Source organism: Engystomops pustulosus, chromosome 7 (genome assembly GCF_040894005.1).
Source record: "Engystomops pustulosus chromosome 7, aEngPut4.maternal, whole genome shotgun sequence".
Taxonomy (NCBI): Eukaryota; Metazoa; Chordata; class Amphibia; order Anura; family Leptodactylidae; genus Engystomops; species Engystomops pustulosus.
The window spans coordinates 61,830,108-61,856,274 of record NC_092417.1 but is presented as its reverse complement, the minus strand read 5'-3'; the positions used below and the strand labels follow the sequence as shown (position 1 = coordinate 61,856,274).

General features: G+C 40.2%; 1 protein-coding gene across 4 annotated transcripts; it reads left to right on the top strand.

Moving 5' to 3' along the window:
* The first annotated feature begins 265 nt into the window (after positions 1–265).
* SLC25A47 (solute carrier family 25 member 47) lies at positions 266–25,068 on the top strand. Of its 4 annotated transcripts, none has more exons than XM_072116155.1 (7): positions 266–411; positions 14,876–15,016; positions 18,611–18,654; positions 19,301–19,372; positions 19,714–19,896; positions 21,699–21,969; positions 23,139–25,068. In XM_072116155.1, exons 2-7 carry the CDS (start codon positions 14,986–14,988, stop codon positions 23,417–23,419), a joined length of 882 nt encoding a protein of 293 aa, XP_071972256.1. In that variant the 5' UTR covers positions 266–411; positions 14,876–14,985; the 3' UTR covers positions 23,420–25,068. The 4 variants fall into 4 exon arrangements, with proteins under 4 accessions (XP_071972256.1, XP_071972258.1, XP_071972257.1 ...); XM_072116157.1 differs by lacking the exon at positions 266–411 and adding an exon at positions 12,268–12,334; XM_072116156.1 differs by lacking the exon at positions 266–411 and adding an exon at positions 14,508–14,648.
* Positions 25,069–26,167: the final 1,099 nt, after the last annotated feature.

The following is a 26,167-nucleotide window of genomic DNA, read 5'->3' as shown; positions in this document are numbered from 1 at the left end:
CAAAAACGCACCGTGTGACAGCACCCTCAGAGGGGTTGTCTGGAGTTTTCGAATGAGAAGAATGTAATTCCTTTTCTAGATCTGTCTATTAATAAATGTGGCATAAAGCTGGGATAATGGGATTTTCACTGCTAGCGATTATTTGGGTTGAGATTACAGGGATATGACGTGATAGGATAGTCAGTGGAAATAGATTAGATGAGTCAGGGGAGGACTGAGAGCAGTCAGCGCTATATAGGTTCACAGCAAGGGGAGTGAGGGGGGTGGGTAACGTAAGCACCTATAGACGTGAAGGTGAAGCTCCTGAGGGCTGGGAAATCATGTCACAAGAGTCTACAGTTCAGAGGGAGGAGGTGCAAGAAAGTCAATGGCAGAAGCTTACAGTGTCCATTGACAGAAGCGGATTACTAGGTAAGAGGAATTGTGAAGGTTGTCTAGGATGTAGCTGGGCTGAGTAAAGCATTGGAAGTGCTGTCTGAGTACAGATAATGTAGTTGGGGGATCCTATGTAAAACTAAATGACAAGCTCAGCTCTGCTACTTCTCTTTCACACCCTTTATGTCATTTCTGTTTGTTTTTCTGATAAACACTAGAAAGACTATAAATGTCAAGGCCGGCGCCAGCACCAGGTATACCTGGGCCAGTTCCAGGGCCCAGAGCTCCTGGGGGGCCCACACAGTCGGATCTTAGTCCCCAGCAGGCTGGCAGCACCTGGTGAGGGGTGAAGGGGCTGTATATAATGAAGCAATGGGGGCTGTATATAGTTAAACTGAGGGTGTATATAAAATAACTTTGACAAGGATGTTTGGGAATGATAAACTAAAGAACATTTTAGTTAGTTTCTGAATTTTTGATGCCGCCACATAAGTTTGCTGCAAAGGGGCACCCAGAGGCCCTGAGGCCTACTGAAACCTGGAGCTGGTCCTGATAAATGTAAATATTAGCATTTGTAGCATGAACTACTGTCATTCACAATACACTTTCTTTAATCGCAGTCCATGATATAACGTAGTATATGGATCTTACATCTATGATGAAATAATATTAAAGGGTTGTCAAGGATCAGGGCCTAGGTGATAAAACATTAGCAAGCAACTTTAACTTATCTCCGGTCCAGTGCGGCACCTCCTTTTACCACTGACCTATGATGTACCTATGTTCAGCGGTGACACTGCATTGTCATTGTCTAATGGCCTAATACAGCCTGTAGTGGGTGTGCAATGATGGGTGCTGGGTGCTGGAGGTAAGGACACAGGTAACTTTAAGTTGTTTGTCATCTGTACACTAACTAGGACCCATGAAAAGATGTCCGACTCCAGATGACCCTTTTATATAAAATGAAAAATAATATACATATATATATAGCAGAGCTTTGTAGCAATCGCCCATTCACGTCCGTTCTTTCACGGCGTATTTGCGTCAGTCTCGTATCTGTTTTCTCCGTATCCTCATGTACTAGGCTAAGAATGATCAGTGAAAATCAGCTGGAATTAGCACATTCTCAACCTGTCAACCGATAGGCTGCATGGTCTGTTTAAATAATGACTTTGGGAACTTATCCATTAAAAAGTGCAGCCGTGTCCCAGCTGTTCTAAAAACAGATGCCCACAAATAATACTGGATCATATTAATGATTTAGCAGCTTCACTGTGTTAATACTGCTGCCAGTTTAATATTGGCCGATTACTGCGTCACAATGGAATGCCAGCCTGCCAATGTCAACACAACACACCTCCCTCACACCCCTGGCACACAGAAGCTCAACCCATAATAACCTTCCCATCATGTTATATCCTAATGTGCATTCCGATGACAGGCGGATGAGAGCATATCATGTCTGCAGCAGACCCATCTTTAGGTTCTCATAGTGGCACATCTCTGTGACTCCCAGCATATTACAGACATTGCCCTACAGCCATCAGCTGAAAGGAGTTTTAGCAGTCACTCCCCTGCAAGATCCACCAGGGATTTGCTGTTTTTATTCACTATTCTCAGAATCGATAATGTATGTAGTGCTGAGGAACTGTACACTGATTCAATGGGGCTAAACTACATGTGGCTAATGGAAACCAACCCAAAATAGACAGGTTTTCTTATTTAAAGGATACAGATTTGCACATTAGGAATTAACTTCATGCAACATCCCCCACCGGGGCCTAGCCTTTTCTTGGGGCCTGGAGGCAGCCGGGGCCCAGAATACCGGAGTGACTGGCAGTTGCAGCCTTGGCACGCTAGTGTCACGGTGCTTGGTATGGGGACCGGAGGGCTGTCCTACAGCCTGGCAGGTCTCCAGCGGGCTGTGTGTGCAAGAAATTAGATGAGGGAGAGGCTGTTGTACTGGTTCTCCCTGGTGCAGCCATTAGAGTCTGTAGTATGTGTCCCTGGTAGATAGATGGGCCGCCCTTGACGGTGATAGAGCCATAGCAGGGACCAGACGGAGGCAATGTTGTGCATAAAAGTAACTTACAGTTCTTTATTCGAACCAACAGCAGCAATAGGCCAAACGATTCTGTACAAGTACAGTACTGGAGTGCTCTTGGAGATTGAACCTCAGGAGTTGGGTCACCAGCCTGGATGCAGGAGCAGGCTGGGATGTAGCTGTGTCCAATGCTGGAAGCTGCAGCTTTAATCCTGGGTATTGTTCAGTATCAGCCCTGAAGGTGGACTGATACCAGGTCTCTCACTTTAGGCTAGTAGCAGGTGTGCTCTCTACACAGAACTCTGCTTCCTTCTCTCAGGAGTTCTGGAACTCTCTCCTCTTCTCACTCACTCTGTTCACTGATCTAACTCCTCCTCTGATTTAGGGTTTAGTTAATCCCTGGTCAGGTGGTCTCACTCTCCAATCACACTCCAGTCACAATAGTGGAACATCATTGGATGATAAACTTTAAATAATATTAACCTTTGCCTATCCAGGCAGTATCTACCGCTGCACAATTACCTCTGTAAGTACTAAATGGTACAAGGGGCTTATTTGCAACTACTCCTCTGCCATGCGCATTGGCAAGGGTGTTGCATTCATATGAATTATGTGACTAGAAAAGAATGGGATGCTGTGGTATGAAAATAAGCATTTTGAAAATGATCCATAGGTTAAAACTCTAAGGGGGGCTTCCAGATTTTTATTCCCTTGCTGCGCCTGTTGAATCTTATTTATGAAGTGTCAGTGCCACAATATTAGTGCTTTTCCAACACTCATTGAGGCACATTTACTTACCCGTCCCATCGCGATCCCCGTTGTGCGTTGTCTGACGAGGATTCGGGTCTGCTGCGATTCACTAAGATCGCGCGTCCAATTTCCTGCATCTGTCGCTTCCCCAGCTGAGGTCTGCCGGAGTTCACCTTCTTCTTCCCGGTGCATGTGAGTGCTGATCTTGCGACACAATTTGCTTTTTAAATGCCGCGGTTTGTCCGACGTCCACGGCCCCTGATTTGTATTGAATGCAAACTGGCGCGGATGCGACACAATCCGATAGCGTGCGCCAAAATCCTGGGGCAATTCAGGGCACAACGGAAAAAAATTGCAAAACCCGACGAAAATGTGGCGTTTGGACCCTTAGTAAATGTGCCCTATTACTTTCTTTTTTGGGTGCATAGTTTTGGCACGGCTTGGGGTATCTGACACTTTTCCAGTGCTTATAGTTTACAACGTATTTTTGGTGCAAATTTGGGCACAAACTTGGAACTAGGGAGTTCTATTTCACATTCATTAATGGGGAGTTAGGTTAGACCATTTTGGGCTGTGCACCAATTCATTGTTTCCTTGCGCCTCAAACTGACATCCAACTGAAAATCATAGTGTGCTTTATGCTCCACCCTGCGCCACAATTGATGTATGGCTGCCTAATAGAGCCAAAAACATGTCAGAAAAGGACCAATATTGCTGACACTTTAAATATGGTGCACAGGCACAGCAAGTGGAAAAAAAAAACACCAAAAATTTGTCGGAAAGCCAATAATAAATGTCCCCCCATGTGGCAGAGTTCCATCACCATAATCTGAATGATCTATTCTAAGGATTGGTGATCACCAAAACAAATTCCAGCACTACCTATTTCGGCTTCAAGAGGCAAAAAGTATATAATGTGGGGCAAACCTGTGTGTAATATCCAAAAGGAGAAGGGACTTTCTATTTATCTCCATTACTGGTTACCATACACGGATGTGGGGGGAGCATTGACGCAGAACATCCTACAGTAACATGATCAGTTTCACCCTGTTGAGTGGAGCGTGTGGATGGCCTTTGGTTAAACTCAGATTTACAAACACTCATGCATTTTCATCTGTTAGGAGTGGGGCATAACCTTTGACCCCAGATAAGTAATTTTACAAGAGTAATGATGTCATGGGCACAGAAATACAGAAGACAAAATAGCAGAAGACAAGACAAATGACCTGCATTCATGGCCTCTGTGTGTTTGGGAATGTGTATGGGACACACCACTATAAGAGCACCACTATAAGTTATTAAAAAGATTTTAGCTGCACTCTGACAGGTTCTGACAACCCACCATTTCTTTGAGACATATAGGTGGGCATTTACAGTATTATTGACTTTCTGACAGTTTCTTTTGCCTTGTTGTGCCTGTTGTGCCTTATGTATGAAGTTTTGGTGCCACAATATTTGTCCTTTTCCGACATACATTTTTTTTTTTGGTGCACACTAAGAACTGCAAAAAGCTGGTTTACAGAGTTCTGTATCACCTTCATGAATGTCAAGACGGTCCTGCGTCAATTCATTAACCCGTTGCGCCACATCTAACATCTCAGTGTAAATTATAGCACAATTTGTGCACCAAAAATATGGACCCTGCGCCACAATTAGAAAATTAGAACCTGAAAATGAGATGCACCGGAAAAATGTTGCACTCAAAAAAAGAAGTCGTGAGTGTTGGAAAAGCACCAATATTGCGAAGCCAACACTTCATAAATAAGGCGCAACAGGTGCAGCAATGCAAAAATTCCAATATTGTGGTGCTGACACATTAATTCAGGTGCAAGAGGTGCAAATAGGAAAAAAAGAACAATAGCCAGTTTTCCGTTTGAAAGGCCATAATAAATGGGCCTACTCCTGTGTGGCATTTATCTATTTTGATGCAGGGTCTGGATTTTTGGTGCACAAATCCTGCTATAATTTACACTGGGATGTTGGATTGTGGCACAAGGGGTTAGTGAATTGGTGCAAGTACTAAAAGGCTTAGTACTGTCTCCACATTTATGATGGTGAAATAGAACTCCATAGACCAGCTTTTTGCAGCTCTAAGTGTACAATAAAAATTGTACCAAAAAACATCTAGTAAACTAGAAGCGCACGGAAAGCAGTGTCCAAATTGTGCGCCTTAAAAACAAGAAAAAAATTTCATAAATAAGGCGCAACAGGTGCAGCAAGGGAAAAAAAAAAATGTCAGTTTTCTGTCTGGAAAGTCAATGATGAAGTACTCAATGATTGGAGTCTTGTCACTTTGTAGGAGATATCGATGACTTCACTTACTTTTACTTTAGGATAAATATAAAATAAGTTCGCAACATACATTTGCAGAGGTGAAAAAGTGTAATTGGAATATTTGTCATGATTTCCAGCAGGGGGCAGTAAGAGATATAAGTGCAGTTATCTCATACCACGCCACTCTCATCACAGACAAATGCTTTGGGAAAGTAAACTGGCAGCAGAGCTGGTGCCAGGAGATAAGATACTTGGCTTCTGGTCTTGTTCATGTTTACATACTCAGTAGTGGGGCATTTATCAATTTTGGCACAGGGTCTGTTTTGGCGCACAAATTGTGCTATGATTTACACTTGGATGTTAGATTGTGGCGCAAGGGGTCAATGAATTGGCACAGGACCAAAAGGTTAAGAATAATTCTCTCTACATACATGATGGTGAAATAGAACTTCATAAGACCAATTTTAGAAGCTATAAGTGCGTGCCAAAAATTGGGCCAAAAAAGTGTCATAAACTAGAAGCGCAGGAAAAATGTCAGATTCCCAAGCAGCACCCAAAAGAAAAGAAAGAGTTGTGAGTGTCGGAAAAGCATCAATATTGTGGCACTTGACACTTGATAAATAAGCCCTAAACCACGCAGCAAGGGAGAAAAAATAATCGTCAGTTTTTTGTTGAAAAGCCAATAATGAATAACCCCCCTCAGCGCTGGTCCTGCGGGTGCCCGGCAGGCATGCTGCTCCTGCGGCAGCCCGGCCGTTACCTTGGTTACCTTGGCCGGCACACTGGTCCCGCAGCTGCCCGCCCATTCTTAGCACTGCTCCATGCTGCCCCCGTGGTCGCCTGGCCGTCTGGCTGGCACACTAGTCCCGACTGCCCTCAACGCTGCTTCCACGGTCCCTGGTCCTGCGGCCACCTGGCCGACACCATGGTCCCGCGGCCGCCCACCCTCCACACTGCTCCCACGGTCACCCGCCATGTTGCTGCTACGGCCGCCCGGCCGGCACACTTCCTAGGCTCGGAGGATGCCTCCTAAGCGACCCACACCACTGCAAGAAATGTAAGTCCTTTTGTATGTATGTATAGTTAATGAATGTATGCTATATGTGTGCATTTGCTTACAGTATATGCTGTATGTGTGTATTTGCTGTATGTGTGTATTTGCTGTATGTGTGTATATGCTGTATATACTGTATGTGTGTATATGCGGTATGTACTGTATGTATGTTTGTAAGCACTGTATATACAGTGTGTATATGCTGTATATACTGTATGTGTGATTATATGCTATATATGCTGTATGTTTGCTGTATGTATATGCATTTTGTGTGTATATATTGTATTGTATGTATTGTATTCAGTATGTGTGTATATGGTGTCTTTATACTGCATGTTTGTGTATACACATTGGGTGTATACTGTATGTAAAAGAATATGATGTATGTATGCTATATGTATGTATATAAACAGTATGCATGCAACTTTGATGCATATATACTGTATGTATATACAGTGAGTTTGTATATACTGTATGTATAAGTGTATAGATGTATATATGAGTACATAAATGTGTGCATATGAGTGTATACGTATGTATGTGTGGATGAGTATATAAAAGTGAGTGTAGAATGTTATGTTGTGTATTTAAGTGTATAAATGTGTGTGATTGTATAAACGTGTGTGTATGTGTGAATATTTTTAAGGGGGGCCCCATGCAAAAATCTGCTATGGGGCCCTGCCTCACCTAGTTACACCACTAATGTATACCTTGCATCATCCTGTGAATAGGGCCACGCCGCGGACAGAATCACCTCGACGTATGTTTCACCCTGCGGCTTCGTCAGGAGGTGTGTGTTGTAAGCAAAACGGAAGTATATATACTAGATGAATTGATGAATTCACTTCACCTGTGCCGAGATGTAATGGCGCGCTACCGCTGTGATGTCCTGGCCGAGGTGACGTCACCAGGAGTTATGCTGTTGGCAGTGCAACCAAGAGACTCAGTTTTAGACAGCGCACGCACGAAGCACACTCGTCCCAGGCACAGGCTAGTGATAATACAAGATCAAAGAAATATAATGGGTTAGTGCAACAGAGAACCCTTTGTTCAGTTCATACTACAAAGAAAAAATTGACCAGATTTCATGCATAAATTATGAAGGACAATTAAAAATGTGCAAGCCGGCAAAAATGTGTAAAAGGTGAATACATAATTTTAAATAGATCATCATAATTCATAAATACATACAAATATAAATTAATCTAGATAAATACTTTATAATAAAAAGTAAAGTGCAAATAGTGTATAGAGTAATATATTGGGGCTCATTTACTAAGGTCCCCGCGGACTGCACTTTCGTCGGACATCCCGACGATTTCCATTTTGCGGCGCTGGGAGAGGGATTTAAAAGGGGTTTTTGGCGCACGCGATCGGATTTTGACGCAATCGCGATAGCTTTGATGCAACACAAATTGGGGGGGGGGGGCGGGACGATCCGATGGATTCGGACAAGCTGCGGGATTGGACTTCAAAATTGTGTCGCAAGCCAAGCACTTACATGCACTGGGAGGAAGATGGTGAACTCCGGCGGACCTCAGCGGGGAAGCAACAGATGCAGGAAATCGGGCGCACAATCTATGTGAATTGCGGAAGATCCGAATCCTCGGCGGACAGCGCACAGCGGGGATCGCTGCGGGACGTTAAGTAAATGTGCCCCAATATGTATATAATGGTGCACACCCTCCATTCTTTACGGTGTCAGGTCTGATGCCAAAGCCCCCTTCCACTGTAGGCTCCATAGCAGCTGATATGGCTGCTATTGCTGTAGTTACGCCACTGATTGTGACTTTATAGCATCATGTATATGGACGGCTTTAGATTGATTTAGTTTAACCCCTTTAGGACGAAGTCAGTTTATAAGCTTAAGGCTCAGTTCCATTTTTTGTAATCTGACATGTGTTGCTTTACATGGTTATAACTTTTGAACACTTTAACTTACCACAGTGATTTTGAGATTGTTTTTTTCATCACATGTTGTACTTCACATTAGTGGTACAGTTTGACTAATAAATCTTACATTTATATATTGAAAAAAAAAATTAAACTTGCAATTTTTTTTTTAAGTTTGACATTTTCAAAATTCTAAATGATCTTGTTTTCAGGCAGATAGTTTAACCACCCAAATTAGTTACTGAACAACATTCCCCACATTACTTATATTTTCTTAAGTTTTAAAGTCTGGTTATTGTTTTTTGATGTCACACGGCTTACAAATCAAACATCAGTTTTCCATATTTTCAAGAGGATTTCAGAATTGACATTTTTTGGGGATCATTATTATTTTTAAGGAGATTTGAAATCTATCATTTAAAAAAAAAAACCCTATATTTCACTCCATCTTGAAATCTACACGCCTCAAACTCAGAAACAGAAATTATGAAATATTGTTAACCCTTTGAGATATTCATAGTTTCAAAAGGGAGGTGAAATTTAGAATGGTTCGATTTTGTCAGTAATACATACGTTCATGAACTTTATCCCACATGTGGATGTTCCTTGTTGTATGGTGCACAGCAAGGCACAGAATGGAAGGAGCACCCTGCAGTAGCCAGTTTTGCCCTATAGGAAAGAGAAAAACTGAGGTATTTGTTTTCTCCCTCCACCACCCCTACTGAAGGTTGTTGGAATAGAGGCATAAATTTTCTATCATCAGATAAAAACATATTTAACCCTGTATGGTAACCACCATCACAATATTTCCAAATAAACATGTGTGCATATCTGTGCACCAGTCCTGCTAGCTACACTGCAACTGTGTCAGTATAAATATGGATGAAGTGCATGTGCTAGATCCATTCATGTAATAAGCAAGAAAGTATAGGCAAGCAGAGAGTTACCATGTGCTGGGCCCAGCACCTAGGCAATAGCAGCAGAACAAACAAGTGAAGAGGTACCAAAAACCACCAACACTACACCTTTAGCAGGGTGGAAGGCTCCCCACGCGTATCGTCGCTGAAAGGCCCTATAAAACCTATACAAATTTGGTATCCCCGCGATCGTACCGATCCAGAGAATAAAGTAGACATGTCATTTGGGGCGCACATTGAAAGACGTAAAAATCCAAGCCAACAAGAAAACAACGCAAATGCGTCACTGCATTTGGAATTTTTTTCCTGCTTCCCAGTACACAGCATAGAATATTAAATACTGTCACTATGAAGTGCAGAGCTCTTTATGTGGAAAAATTTAAAAATTATAGATTTTTGAAGGTGGGGAGTTAAAAATGGAAGTGAAAAAACTAAAAAGGGCCAGGTGCTTAAGGGGTTAACATATACTGGATTTGTTTTGCTAAACAATCCAGGGGCAAATTCATTCCTACCCACAATTATGGCAAGAAATTTGAAAGCAGTCATTTTTATTTGGTTTTCAAAAAGTTAATACAAAAAACAGTGCATATGCACATCATAATAGATGTCATGACATGGCAAATTATGAAAGCAGTCATTTTTGAGCATTTCCCTTTCCACTCTTAGTGTGACATAGAGTGACATTTATCATGAGTTTAGCAGTTTTTAGGTTTTATTTGTAATAATTTCTTAATTTTTGTTAATTTGTACCTCATTTTCCTCTGCCCTATGATTATCACTTGCAATGTTTGACTACAATGTTTGCATTTTAGGTTCTTTGTTAAAATGAAGAAATTTATGCAGTCTTATTCTATTTTTATAAAATGGTTGCAAATAACATAAACTATGGGGCACATTTACTTACCCATTCCTTGAAGTTCACTGAAAGTGCATTGTCCGATGTGCCGCGATTCACTATTATCGTGCGCCCAATATTCTGCACGTGTTGCTTCCCCACTCAGGTCCGACAGAGTTCACCATCTTTTTACTGGTGCATGTAAGTGCATTGTCTTGCGTCACAATTTGAAAGTTAAATACTGCGCTCAGTCCGAATCAGTTGGATGGTCCGATGGCCCAAGCCCTGATTTCTGTTGCATGAAAACCAGTGCCGCTGTGCCACATTCCGATTGCGTGCGCCACAATCCCAGAGCAAACACCTGTTAAATACCTGTCAAAGCTACGCAAATCCCGAAACCAGCGAACAGTCCGACGAAAGTGCAATCCGAGACCCTTAGTTAATAAGCCCCTTTGTCAGCAGCAAATCGGATTTAAAGAGATATTCACATTTTGGCAAATAAAATTTTTATTGGGGGAGAATTACGAGCACCAAAGTTTAGTGGAAGCTCCTCCCTGCTACTACCTATTGTAGTTTTCACATGGTCTAGGTAGTAGCGTGCACCCGACTCCACCACCGGCCTTGCTCCTTGATCTGGAAATGTTGTAAAGGGGATAATAATTGCAATACCTGGTGGCGTGCAAGGCATCACAATTATTTAAGGGCTTATCTGACAGTTTTCTGGTGTAGAAGCCCTGATTGCTGTCCCCCACTTTGGTTTAATGATAAAAAGTTATGCAATTTTCAAATGTGTGATGTCACACAAGTACACAGCTCATTATAACAGACAGCTCCAATTACTCTCTGTATTGTAATATACTGAGCAATGCACCTGTGTGACATCACATGACCAGGGACAGATTTCTATACACTGGAAGCTTTCTATGGAATAACAGCAAGCATAGATTTAGAAAGCCATGATAAATTGATAAAAAAATGTATATTAGAAATTGTAAAACTTTTCATTATACAAATAATAATATTTATTTGCTGAAATGGGAACATCCCTTTAGAACATACGGCACGGATAGCATAAGAACACTCTGTAATATTGTCTGTAATTGTCTGTAATGAGGGCATTCTAACATCGGAACATCACAGAACATGACTACTTTTTGCTGACGTATAATGTTTTGTGATTTTAACCCATAACCTGTGGTTGGCAGATGTGGGGGTAAGCTGTTAGAAGTCAATGGGCTATTGTCCAGAATAGACATTGATTACTAAATATAAAAGTACTGAGAAATTTTACTAAAACCCTTCCTATTAACAAAGCCTTAAATAAGTGTAGGCTGTAATATTTGGAAATCAACTGCAAATATGAGGCAAAGAGACATGATCATTCTCCTCCCTGTCCAGAGCCACATTTTTGCACACAAGGGACAATTTTATAATAGTTTTATTCTTGTACATAGGGAGAAGTATTTTATATTTTTTACATATACATTTTGTATGTAGGGGGCAATATTATAATAGTTACCGTATATTCTTGACCATGGTGGGGAAAGAAAAGAACATGGGGGAAGGGCAATTTTAGTGACATATTAGGCTGAGTTCACTCTATGTTCAAATTTCCATTTCATGCCTCCATTAAAAAAAGTAAACAACAAAGTTTTAACTTGTCAATTAAAAATCCCACGGACATCAATGTAAGTATTATGTGTTATGTTCTGTTTAGGCAGGTATCTCTATGCATACGATTTTGGGACTGAAAATTGCAGTTCTTTTCCTCCATGGATAATGGATACCTGCCTAACTGAACATAATGATTGACAAAAAATGTACATTGATGTCAATGTGATTTTTAACTGATGTGTTAAACCTCTGTTCTTTACTATTTTTTAATGGAGGTAAAGAACGGAGATGTCAATGGTGGTATGAATTTGGCCTTATAGATGTTATATACTTGTCTGTGGAAACACAATTTCTTTGGACGGTGATTGTACTGCACTGACTTTTTGTTGAGTATCTGTACATACAGCAACCGAAAAAAACAGAGCTGCAATGTAAAGCATGGAGGATAGACACAGCTGCCGCCTGAACAGCTAACGGATAATGGATTATTTCTACGCTTTTTTTCATATGTTTTAAGAAAATAATGCATAAAGAAGGGTTTTCATCATGAAAACAAAATAGCAGTCAGCATGGCTAGGGTAAGTACAAATTCCACTTGGACGGCGTTTGGGTCCTTTTGTCCCCTGGGAAGAGAGCTCTACGACCTTATAATGTGTTCATTAATATCCAACTAGGACAAAGGGTAACTATTGTCCCGAGATGATTTATCTGGTTTTAGGATTATTTTAGATTTATTTGTACTGAGCTCTTAAAAAATCCAGGTAAAACTGAGTGAGGTATACAAAAAGGAAGAGTGCTGCTGCTGGAGAAGATGAGAATAGGTCAGCTACAAGTTCTGATGGCTTAGTTTCAGTACTATTTATATGTGATTTGCTAATCAATTGATTCATTAAACTGAATCTTCATTTCTAAACATTTTAATATTTTCAAGTCCAACATTACAAGTTCAGGTGTTTTTATCCAGAGCTGCAAAGAGAGAACCAAATAATAATAATAGTAATATTGTGGCATTCAACTGGTACCAATTCAGGGAGCATAGACACATAGGGGGACATTTGTAATGGCTTGTTTGCTAGTTTTGTGGCAGGCATCGGGCATTGTAATTCTTTCCCATTTGCGCCACTCCACGCCAAGTGGCGATGGAGTTGGCCTGTGCACTTGCTATCGCCTGTGACCATTCATGCCAGGACCTTTGCTGGTATTACCCGGGCATGGCCTAGCGTAGAACTGTACACCAGGGATGCTGGAGGAATGGGACTTACATCATACTTCAGCAGTGGTTGTGGTTACTGTAGGCGGTCACAATATTCTCATACATTCTTGCCCGGATTAGAAGCAAGACTATTACATGATGTAAACTGCCCATATCCCCTATAGGTAGGGGAAACTTAGTAAAAATGATTTTCATGCCTCAAGTCCTTTATACTATACACAATACCCCAGTATGGATACCGCAGAGATACTTTCAAAATATATTATCACTGTTTAGAGCCTTGGTGTGGAAACAGAAAACTGCTCGCATACGATATGAATACCTCCAAAGAGCAAAATACTATTCCACTCCGGCGATGGCACAGGAATCAGGTTTTCAAAAATTACATAATACGACCCTTCCCACATTACAATTGATGAATAAAGTATGGAAGGTCTTTAAGGATCTCACTCGGCTTCAGGGACTGACAAAACATAGCTCTTTATGGCGCAACCCTAACTTGCCGGAGACCTTTCGATTAGAGGCCTTCTCCCCATGGAAAAGGCAGGGTATAGTACTATTATCACAAGTACTGCAGGAGGGAAAACTTAAGTCCTTTGAACAAATAACTGAGGATTTTGGTATCACAAATAGGTATTTCTACCAATATTTGCAACTACGCCATGCAATACATACACAATTTGGAAACGTAGCAATACCTATTCAATCTAATGTACTACTAACATATATTCTAGAGAGGGAAGACACAGCTGGTATGATCTCATTCATATATTCCTGGTTATTGGATAAATATTTAGACCAGTTCCCTTGCCGGTCTTGTGCTAAATGGGAATCGGATGTGGGACCAATAAATGAGGACGAATGGGAAAATGCATTAGGAGTGGTGCCTCTACTGTCTCCCAGTGAGGGACAACGCATGTCGCAATTGTTTATGATTTATAGAGTATACAGAACTCCCGTTATGCTACATAAATATGGGATGAGATCTGTCCAAGATGTCGACATCCAGATGCCCATTTAATGCATATGCTATGGGAATGTGGGGAACTGGAGGACTACTGGAAAAGGGTTCTAAACCTGATACAACAGGTGTTTCAAATTCAGATAGCTGCAGATCCTAAGCTGTGCCTGTTAGGTATACCGACCTCCCACCTTAAGGGAATTTAAGAATAGAATGACCTCTGGAGTATGGTGTTTATTTAAAACGGAAAGCATTAAAAAAATTCGAGAAAATATGGGGTCGATGGCCAGACCAACCAGGCCTTCCGTCAGGAGCATTATCATCCATAAGACAGGGACTACCGTATCTGCTAGCCAGTGCGGGCACCAGAAACTCTTAAAAAACAAAAAAATATTGGGCAAGTACTGAATGTCTACTAATAAGAGTTCTAGATCTAGGTTGAGTCAATACAGGCTGTTGCTGAATATAGGGAAGACACCGGACTGGGGGGTGGGAAGGAGAGTTATCTGGCTGCGACCGGCTGGGGGAGGGGTTTATCTAAAACGGGCCATAAATACAGAATACAATTACTACTCATTTTTTTCAGCACGTGTAATATCACGTGGTAAGACTCTGTCCCAGCTGTTTCCATTCTAATTATGGATCGGGGACATAAAGAGAGACAATGACTCAGACAAGGTCAGATTATGGAAGGAGGACTCCAGGAGATTGTGATGCCGTCAGTACTCTCATAGACATTGATATCAACCTCCTCTTGTGTCTGTGCTTTGCAGCTCTGAGACTTTGTAGCTGAATACATAATGCATTGTGTCACCTTTATCACACTGAGCAGCACAGATTGTCACCTGACGTGCGACATGGGTGGCAGGGACTGCTAGTTCTGGCAGGTTCTGTGTATTTACCCCTCACTGCCTGACTTTTCACCTCACTCTTTCTTTCTTCCAGGAGAGCCGTGTATATAAATGCAGGAATAGATTGCCTGGCACTACAGCTATTACACCAGCTCAGTGTGACGAGTACTACAGGACGGGTAACAGGCTGAAATACACAGGAATATGGCTGACTTCATCGCTGGGGCTCTGGGAGGTACAATACTTGTGGATAAATTAACATATGCATAGATATTAGTGTATAATAGCCACATCTTTTGGATTATTGGTTATCCTAATCCCATATAATTATGTGAATACATTTTATTCATCTGGTTTCCCAATGGCATATCTATGACCTCCTATGTAACCTATGGAACGGGTGCCATAGGTGGCACTCAGAGCCCCCCTGTGGGCTCCCAGGCTGTCTCCCTAGCACAAAATTCAGCAGACCGGACTCAAGGCCTCCTCCAGTCCCTGAAGCCTGAGACATGCTGTCCTCAATTATATTTTCAAACACACATCCTGGACAGCCTGAGGTGGGAGAAGTTGTGGACAGAAATGGATTGCCATTAGAGCTTTTGCTCTGGACCCCACAATTCCTTCTGTTCAGGGGAACCTGGAGGGAATCCACAATGATTCACCAATTTTCTTCACTTTCATTTTACTGTATTGGTGTCCTCAGGGCGCCAATACGATTGAAAGCTGTGAAAGCAGGGAGCAATGAGTTACTGCTTAAATTGCTCATCACTGTCCTAGAACCATAAGTAGAGCTACAAGGCATCAACATAAGATAAGTGACATACATGGGAAACTTACTGATCCTAAAAACACATTCTCATCATTATCACTAACACCCATATAACTATTACTAGCATAAGCAATATTAGTCTAAATATACCTATTGCTACGAGTAATATTATGACTATGATTACATAGTGATTACATTGAACACATTTTTACTACTGCTGACATATCTATTAGAAGGATTACAACTGAGTGAATTATTTATATTAGTACAAATGAATGTATTATTTTGTCTTGTTTTTAGAATTATTATTATCATCGCTATTGTCATTATGGCTTTTACAACTATTATTGTAACTGCTCTTATTACTATTATTTCTGTTATTACTTCTTATATTACTATTTGCACTTCTATTACTACCCATATTACTACTGTATATCATAGTATGATTATTATTCTGGATGTGACTGTATGGGATACAGATATAGCTGTAGTGCTTTGGAGTGCTCAGCTGTCCCCCTGCATTAGATTCCAGTATTATATACAGTGCATAGTAGATTGAATTTTGCCATGAGGTCTTAGAACTTTAAATTATTCATATGAATATTACTATTTATATTGTTATTATTTTTCTTTTATTGGGTTGATCACTTTCAGAAAATAACTGATATTGTTTGTGTAAATGAAAAGTTATACAGCTTTCTAACCAGTTCCTTACATTTTCTAGATCTCTGCTTGCTGTCATTCTATAGAAATTTTCATTGTTCACTTCTTGTGAATAAAAACCGGTCCCAGGTCATGTGACGGTGCGCGGCTCGTTATATCGCACAGCTCTGCATGCTTCCTGTGATACTAATGAGCTGTGCATCAGTATGACATCACATGATCATGGACTGTTTTATATCCGCACAAAGCTTCCTATAGAATGAGATCAAGCAGAGATCTAGAAAACCATGAGAAATTGATACAGCAGATATATTGGAAAATTGTAGAACTATTCATTACAAATAATATAATTTATTTTAATTTAATTAATTTTGCATAAACATTTTACAATGTTTACAATTTTTCACAATGAGTGGTGTTCCCACATTTAATTTAATTCATCTCCCATATGTATCTTCTTTGAATAGCATGTTTTATAAAAAAAAAAAAAGTTCCAGTGTGAAGATAATTTCCCATGAATGTAGTCATATGGTCCTATAGAAATGTAGGACTGTTGTCCTTGGATATGAACACCATTGCTGGAGTGACCAGACAAATAAACTAATAGTTTTTGCATATCAAATGCCTGAGAGTTGATGCCTTTCCCGCAGCTGTCCTGTGGTAATAGACGTCCAGTGCGGAGGAGGTCGTATCCAAAGAAATCATGTTTCTAAGGGGCCATATGACTATATTTATGTGACATTATCTTCACATGGGTACAGTTCAAGAAATGGATGTATGTGACAGGTGAATTAAATGTGAATGTCCAGATGAGGATACCCCTTTAGTTAACTCTTGATTCTAATACTAGCGACACAGCAACTGGTAACACAAAATAATATAACAACCCAATTATTATTCTAATTATTATAGTTACTAATATTAATTCAGCTTGTGGAGGAGAAGCTCCCACTAATGTTCCTCCAGCTGTACCAAAACTACTAACATTGCCTGAAGGCCACAGGCGGCACCCATGATTTGCTTGTTCTCATAATAGCATTGTATTGCTTGGAGAAGCTGTCCAGTTGGCATTTCATATTCAGATAGTGAAATAATAGTTTTGCATTCCAGTCTGTGGGGGATGAGTTATTATGTGACCTTCTTATGCACAGCCAAACAGGCATTTGGATGTTAGGAATCGCTGAAGTCTAGCATAGGAAAGCTGATTATATTAATCTCCATGCGTTCACAGGAAGGTAGAGTCCATTTATGGTCATAGGAAACTGGATTGCATAATAAATATTGACATATAACCCTGTACAAGTGATCAATCAGTTAAATTTATTATTAAATAATTTGTTACACAGTTACGTAACTAGTGGGTTGAGACAACAGACCTAAGTCCATCAGTTTACACAGTTTACTTATGAACCAGATTATCCAGAGTAATGCACAAAACAAGACCAATTCACTACAAGTGAAAAATTAATTTAAGACCCCTTGCTGTCAATAGGACAGATCCCTAGATTATTATAGTGCTGTATTAAAGACTACATGGAGATAAGTACTTTTTATTTAAAGCTTGACACGCTTTCTAACATTACCAAGTTTAATAGAAGAATGGTCCATACCAAACTTTCTGCATGTCCTTGCAATTAACTACTTACCGGTACATATATAAAAATATTACAGTTACTCTTGATTCCATTATAAATTCAGCCAATAGTTATCCATTTATAGGGGTTGTCTACTTTCAGAAAAAAATGATTGTTTTTGTATTGAAAAGTGATACAATTTTCCAATGTACTATCTATATCAATTCCTCACTCTCTTATGTATCTCTGCTTGCCGCCATTCAGCCACTGTTTGCTTGGGTGTGTGGGTAGAAATCAGTCTATGGACATGTGATGTCACACAGGTGCACATCTCCCCAGGACACACAGCTCAGATTACTCTCTCTGATATATATAATGAGCTGTGCACGTGTGACATCACATGATTATGGTCCAGTTTTTATCTACAGGAAGTAAACAATGAAACTTCCTTTTGAATAAAAGCAAGCAGAGATCTAGAAATCCATGAGTGATTGGTACAGGAAGTATACTGGAAAATTGTACAACTTTTAATTTCACAAAAAAATATCACTTATTTGCTAAACATGGACAACCCTTTTAAACATGATTTATGAATGTGTAAAGAGTACTAGTCCACCAACAGACATATGAGCTATTCTATATATAAAGTACTTAGTATATAAGTACCCTCTCTTTGGCTACTCTTTGAATACAATCATTTAGTCAATACTGGATATAAATACAAGACTTACTAGCTAATTATAAATATTAACAATATGATATTTACTGGCATAATAATCCCATATACTGATACTCATCATATTCCTTTGTGTTTGTAATGCAGGGGCTTTTGGAGTTGTGGTCGGGTACCCCTTGGATACTGTGAAGGTTTGTAGAATAAAATGTCCAATATGTGTCCATTAGTGCTTACCCTTCTATAACTGATTTCCTAACAAGGGGAATCAATTAAGGGAAGAGCAGGGAAATAAATTAATTTGAGAGAGGATTTTACAGAAATCAAAAGTGCTTTAGTTTTAAAAGAGAAAAAAATCTAAATAGATCATCTCTAGCTCTGAAGGATGATGCACAGCAGTTCTTTAATAATGGTGTAATGCTTCATTTTGCTTGTGGGGGTGCTGCAGGAGAACCATGGCTGGTAGGGTCCCTCACAGGTTGTAGTTGGTCACTGGAGTAAATGTATAATTTATTTATTGATGGAGGACTCTCACAAAAGAATAATTTTCAAAACCCTATAAAAATGTTATTGGAAAGAAATTAGCCAATTTTGATAACATTCAAAAATATTCCTTAAGAGAGAACTGAACAAGGACCTTGACATATTAAAACAGATCACTGTGGCCCTGGTGCATGACAGCCAGCTTATTGTAAATGGACCCTTGTATAAAAGATGGTTGTACTGGTCCCCATCTGTAAATTATAAGCTAATAAACTAGACCGATTACCCAGTACAATGGTGCGCTGGCATGTGAAGCCTCTATAACTGAGCTAATACTTTTAAATTTTCCCACTGTAGGTACGAATTCAGACTCAGAGAAATTACACTGGAATATGGCACTGCATCAGTTCTACTTACAAAGTGGAGAAAGTAAGTACCCCCAGTTACCGTATTTTTCAACCTATAAGGCGGACAAAAAAATCCTTTGACTTTTTCAGAAATCAAAGGTGCGCCTTATAGTCCAGTGCGCCTTATATATGAACCGTACTTACAGACAACAGCTGCCTTGAACTGTGCACAGGTCTGCCACCTGCTGGTCATTCATCCTTATAATCCGGTGCGCCTTATATTTAAACCTAGACATTTTGGCAGGCATTTACTGATGGTGCTCCTTATAATCCGGTGCGCCTTATAGTCCGAAAAATACGAGTATGTTCAATTTCCTCACATATGAATTGTATTTTCACTCAATTTAATTTTATCTTCCATAGGCATCTGGATTTTTTAAAGGAATGTCAATTCCTATTTCTACTGTCTCCGTCAGCTCATCTATTGTGTTTGGAATGTATAGAAACTGTCTGTACCACCTATGCAAGCTGAAATACGGGACACCAAATGTCAAACCTTCCAAACTGGATATTTTCCTATCTGGCTATGCAGCAGGAGGTTTACGGGTACGATAAAATATAATGGTTAACAAATCAAAATGGTTTATGTATAGAAACAGCATGTGCAGCTATAAACTAAAAAATGGAACAAGCATGAGCTAGCCGCAGTTTGTGCTATATGGTAGTACATTGGGTTGAGCAGTGCCAAAACTCCCATGCCAAACCCTTAAAGGGATGGCACCTACTACCAAAGCTGATCAGTGAATGTCTAATTGCTGGGACACTAATTGATGAAGGTTGAGCAAGGTCCTGCTGCTCCATTCAGTTGCATGGCAGTTGCATAGCGCTCAGCAATCTCTGGCAATCCCATTCACTATCTATGGGGTTGCCAGAGATAGCAGGAGTCCTGTTCTCATGTTTGGTGGTATTCAAGCAGTTGGTTCCTCACCACTCAGTATGTTATCCACTATTCTGTGGATATGGGATAACTTAAATGGTTGGTACAATCCCTTTAAGTAAAGCCAATACAAATTCTTGAATTGTTTTGCTTTGTTTTCTGTCATTCTTGCATACTCATGCCTCATTCAGAGGGCCATTGGGGGATATATACGTCGGATATACCCCCCCCCCCATGAGAAAGACAGGACATCGCTCATCCCTTCCTCCTTTTCCCGGTGCCGACGTGTGCCCACTGTGCTACGGTCTAGCGAGCAGACGTTAGTGTGAATTTAGCGTAAGAGTGATGCCACACGTCATGGTTTTGGACAGTTTTAAAGCATGCATTTTCAAAACTGACTGAAAACACTTTAAATAGGTCTGGAAACGTGACGTGTCACATCACCCTAAGGCTGCATTTACCCTGACGTCCGGCGCCATGGAGAGGAGGAGGCGTGACCCCTTCCCTCTCCATAGCAATGCATTGGGTACGGGTCGTAACACCTGGAAAGATGGGACATGTCCTATCTTTTTCCCGTGAACGAAGCGGTACAGTCCTGCACATGTGCAGCACCATATTGCTCCGTGCGGCCATTGTCGTATAAGGGGGACGTATATATGTAAGTATATACACCCCTCCCCCCCATATGGTAGTGTAAATTCAGCCTTAGAGGTATTTATGGTTAGATCCCATCTCATAGTGATAAACATTCTTGTATTAACCCTGTCTCCTTCTCTTTGTGTGACATAATCCTGTCCATCATTGCTTTATTCACTGTAGAAATCTTAATCCCTGCAGCTGTAGTCATTTGCTGACATTTATAGTTGTCAGGTGACCGTAAGGGGGATAATATTGTTTTGTTAAGTTCTGTGGAGTCGAGACAGATTTAAACAGGTCTTCCCATTTCAGCAAATAAATATTTTGTTTGTAGTGAAAAGATATACAACGCTTCAATATTCTTTCTGTATTAATTCCTCCAGGTTTTCAAGATCTCTTCTTGCTTTGTTGCTTGCTTCCTGGTCATGTGAGGTCACACAGGTGCACTGCTCATTATAACACACAACTCTGATTACTCACCTGTGATACTAAAGAGAAGTGCATCTGTATGACATCACATGACCAGGGACAGTTTCTATCCTCGGGAAGTCAGCAATGAAGCTATCTATAGAACAACAGCAAGCAGAGATCTAGAAAACCATAAAGAATTTTCTAGAAAATTTATTAGAAAATTTTGTAACTTTTCATGATACAAACAATGATATTTATTTACAGAAACAGTGCTTTAAAAGTACGGGAATAATAAAATATTATTCATTCATAAAAATAACAAAGTTATGGACGACCAAGAAAAATCTGCTAAAGGGGCTGTGTGGTTAGAAAGTTTATATCTCTTGCGCTTTCTTAAATACAAACTATTGCTGCCTCTTTGTAGGTATTTGTGTCATCACCTGCAGATATGGCAAAGGTCCGGCTCCAGACACAGGTGTCTCCATACCGTTCCAATATGTGCACCCTTCTGACCCAACCAAAATACACCGGCCCTGTCAACTGCCTCCTGACTATAGTAAAGGAAGATGGATTTTTTGGCTTATACAAAGGCTGCTTTTCTCTAATGTTCAGAGACTGCCATTCGTTTGCTACCTACTTTCTGTCATATGCCGTCTTTCGGGAATGGTTTGTGCCAGTGGAGCAGAGTAATTCAGGTATGTAATTGAAATATACCACACAATCCGTTTTTTAGGGATATGATGCATGTAAGAAAAATTAACTTAGGAACAAAATGACAATAGTCCTTCACAGACTACCATACAACACAAAGCCAGAGCATTAAAACCATTGACAGATGAAGTGATTATAATATTGCTTATCCAGGGACAATGAAATCTGTTAAAGGAGGTAACAGATATAAGTCAAGTGAACAGTCAGTTTTTGACGTGTTGGAAGCAGGAGAAATAGGCATGGATACGGATTTGAGGAAATTTGACAGGGACCATATTGTAAGACGTGCATCAGATCATCTCCATAGCAGAAATTGTTGCGGAGAGCTGTGTATATACCAGGTTATAACCAGAATTCCCCTTTTGCCCTCCCTATAATCCATTCCAAAAGAAGCTAGCAGGTCAGATCATTATATTATGTGTCTGGCCAGGTTGCAATACAGAACGCCATTGTCTGGACTGGTTTTCTTCATGACTACACTGATATCCAGCTCTTATGAAGTGAGGGGACTTATTACTGTCTGTGGTATTCGAGGGTAAACACGGCTCAGATGTTCTGTGCAGGATTGCAGGGATCATTGGCTGTAACTGTATCCTCATGAATTGCTGAACAGTAAGGAATGGAAAACTACAGACTGTTCACCATTGTACTACATGTTCCTTGAAGCAGTAGCAGTTCTGGTGGAAGAGGGGACATCCTGTATCCTCAGATACAAATAGATATGTCACTCCTGTATGTATTGTAGCTGATTGCAAACATGTATGTTTTGTATATGTGACAACTGCACATACTAATAGGTATTGTAATACCTCTAGAGGTAGTCCTTCTGCTCTGTTACTTTGGCTATACGTTAAGATCACCTGGTAACATTAGGATTTAAAGGGGAAAAGAAAATTATAGTGGTAGCAAATACAGATAAAAAAACATGAGATATGGAGTCCATGGAGGGGCACTAAATAACACCCCCTGATTGCTTGGCAGGGTGAAGTGACTATTTGTAGCTGCTAATTTAGGTACTTACTTCATGTAGACTTATAAAGCTCCACCTAGTGGTGGCTGCAGACAAAGGGATGTTATCTATCAAGTTAGAAAATGAGGGCTTCTGTTTTGTAGATGTAACATTATAATATCCTTTCTCTGTATTTCCTTCCAGAATTAATGGGTGTCCTCATGGCTGGTGGGCTCGCTGGAGTGGTGGCATGGAGCATTGCCACACCTATGGATGTGATTAACTCTCGTCTGCAGGCAGATGGTGTCACACAGCGGAGGTACAGAGGGTTTATTCACTGTATCACTGACAGTGTGCGGCAAGAAGGAGTCACGGTTCTCTTTAAAGGATTGTCACTAAACTGCCTCAGAGCCTTTCCCGTCAATATGGTGGTCTTTCTAACCTATGAAGCCATACTAAAGGCAATCAAACCTTTCTCCACCTGAACGGATGAGGAACCCCTAAGGGCAACAATGACTACCAACCTACAGAAACATTGGATCATGGTCTCATAGACAGTATGTGCCATGGATCACATCCTTACTGACCACCGTGCACAAACTTTATACTTAACAAATAACCAGTAGTTAGAGCTTGTGGGTGATGATGGCGGGTCAAACTTGGACATCTAGAAGATTGTTTCTGAATTTAATAATTCTTAAGAATGCTCTAGAATCAAAATTTATATCATTTTAAAGGAACATCATTTTAAAGGAACACCGACAACATTAAGGAAGGTGATATCTTACCTGCTTAGCACATGACGAATGAATGCATTTTTTTTCTGACCCCATATGGCCTCGTAGAACATACAGTGGCATTACAGGGTCCATCTATTGTAATGGATTCAAATAAGCAGATAATTGTAGATAAAATGTAATGCTTTTCTGTAGGATTGGGGAGCCTCTCAGAATGTATATACTCTCTGTTGGATAGAGAGTCCTATTCCTTTAAGGGTCTTGTTTTCACCTGGATGAATGATTGGGTTAAAGTTGTGACATATTTCTCACATCAGCCTTGTCTCTCCTAGCTTATAGGTCACATTATATCACTTGCAGCTCCTACTAGGGGGAACTCCATACATACACATTTATACATCTTCCACTAGCTGTTAGAAGTTAGCTCCCCCTAGTGGTTCCTGCAGAAAGATTTTTTCTTTTATTACGTCACAAAAGAAAATAATTCAGAAAAGGAGTTGTAATCAAATAAAACTTTGTATCTCTGAATGTAATGTTGATATATGTAAGTGATTATAGTATTAGAGTTAATACATTATTTATTGTAAAAAGAAGCTGTTGTACTCTATTGGGCCACTTTTAGCCTGGATGTGGTTGGGAATGGAGAGGTAGAGGGTTCTGTATGGTATCTCGAAGCACATTTGCCTGCTGATGTTACAGATTCTGCACACTTTGGCGTCACAGTTGGCTCCTTAAATATTCTATTTATCGGTTGGAGATATTTCTGGTAAACGCATGCTGGACATAGTTGAACATTATAATGCTGACAAATACCACTAGTAAGCCCTGCCATGAGAGATAATTCATGTAGCTCCCATGTGTCCTTCATATTGCCAAGCTGTTAGTGTAGACTAGATTTCTACAGTAGACTAGATTTACCATTAACAACACTACGGTGGTGGATAGCTTTTTCTTTTTATCTTTGTACAATCTTTTACTTTGGCCAATCAATATGATCTGAACATTAACAGGTAAATATTGTAAAGAAAAGTGACGTAATGTGACATTTCTGGACCACATTGCAGTGGGTGTGCTAGAGAAGCCCTTAGCTAATGTGTGACTGTTACCCCTACATCACAAGAAGCTACCTCCTATTATGTATGTCATGAACATTAATAAAGGTTCAGTGTATTTGGTGGAGTTCTCAGTGGAGAAAGGGATCTATTATGTCCACATAATCTAATAGTCGCTATAGAATGGGCCATCTAAATCAGAGAACCACTTTACTATCTTGAAGAGACCAGTTGTTTATTTTGTATACATCTGTATATGCAGTTTTTGAGTATTGGAGATAATTTGTATATAAAAAAAAGAGTTTATGAATATTTATTCTTCACAATTAAAGTTTTATTCTTGAACCTTGTGAGGCAAATTATTATTTTATTAAAAAACCTTGATGTTTTATTACTCACTTAACAGTGACAGTATTATATATAAAACCTATTGCCATATCTGTAACAGACACATTGGCCCAGATTTTTTTTAAAGTACCATCATGCAATCTGCGCTAAGTGCAGTTTGCGTGTGGAATGTTCAGTCTTCAATTACCTGGCACCCTCTGCACTGCTCTGGAAGTGTAAACCATTTTATTTTTGGTGCAGCTTAAACCCCTTCCCGCACCCTAACGTAACTCTATGTCATAGGATGCGGGTTGTTCCCACACCTTGACATACAGTTACATCATGGTGATCACTCAGGCTCAGAAGCTGAGCCTTTGCAATCACCATGGGATCCCGGCAGTGCGACTATCGCGATTCCGCCTGTTTAAACCTATATACGCCATGGTCATAGTGACCGCGGCTGCTATAGTGTGTTACCGCGGCGATTGGCACCTTCCGTGCTGAACGTTGTCATGGCAGCCCTGAAGTCCGATGAAGGACCTCAGGGCTGCCAACAGTAAATTCCTTCTGCATTCTGCAGATCTAACAGTGCTAATGTCAGCCTATGGAGAAGGCATAGGCTCGCTATGTAATATACTGCAATATGTTAATATTGCAGTATATTACAATGAATAAATGATCAAATGTACAAGTGAACAAGTTTCTAAAATGACATAATTTACAGGGTTTTACTGCTATTTAGGCCTCTCAGGGCGCCTTCCCACGTGGCGTTTTTTTTAAACGCATCCAAAACAAAAGTGGGAGGGGGGTTTGTCTGAAACGTTTAATTGCAAACGCATATGCGTTTTGTATACGTTTAAAAACGTGAGAAAAATGCCACGTGGGAAGGCGCCCTCAAAGTCATTTAAAGCTGAGGAGATGCCTCTAAATAAGGGTTTTGGCGATTTTCATAAAAATTTTAAAAATTGCACGCAAAGTTCTGAACTTCCTAACAACCTAGAAAAGAGAGAGGATGCATAAAAAGCCATGTCAATATAAAGCAGACATTTGGGAAATGTTAGTTATGAAGTCACTTGGGTGCTAAAATTTTGCGCCAGTTTCCTGTTGGATATTGCAC

Excerpts from the sequence above, each read along its gene's own strand:
- SLC25A47 (XM_072116155.1), top strand. The coding sequence starts at position 14,986 with ATGGCTGACTTCATCGCTGGGGCTCTGGGAG. Across the intron at positions 19,897-21,698 it reads ATGCAGCAGGAGGTTTACGG|GTATTTGTGTCATCACCTGC; the intron begins GTACGATAAAAT and ends GCCTCTTTGTAG. Across the intron at positions 21,970-23,138 it reads AGTGGAGCAGAGTAATTCAG|AATTAATGGGTGTCCTCATG; the intron begins GTATGTAATTGA and ends ATTTCCTTCCAG.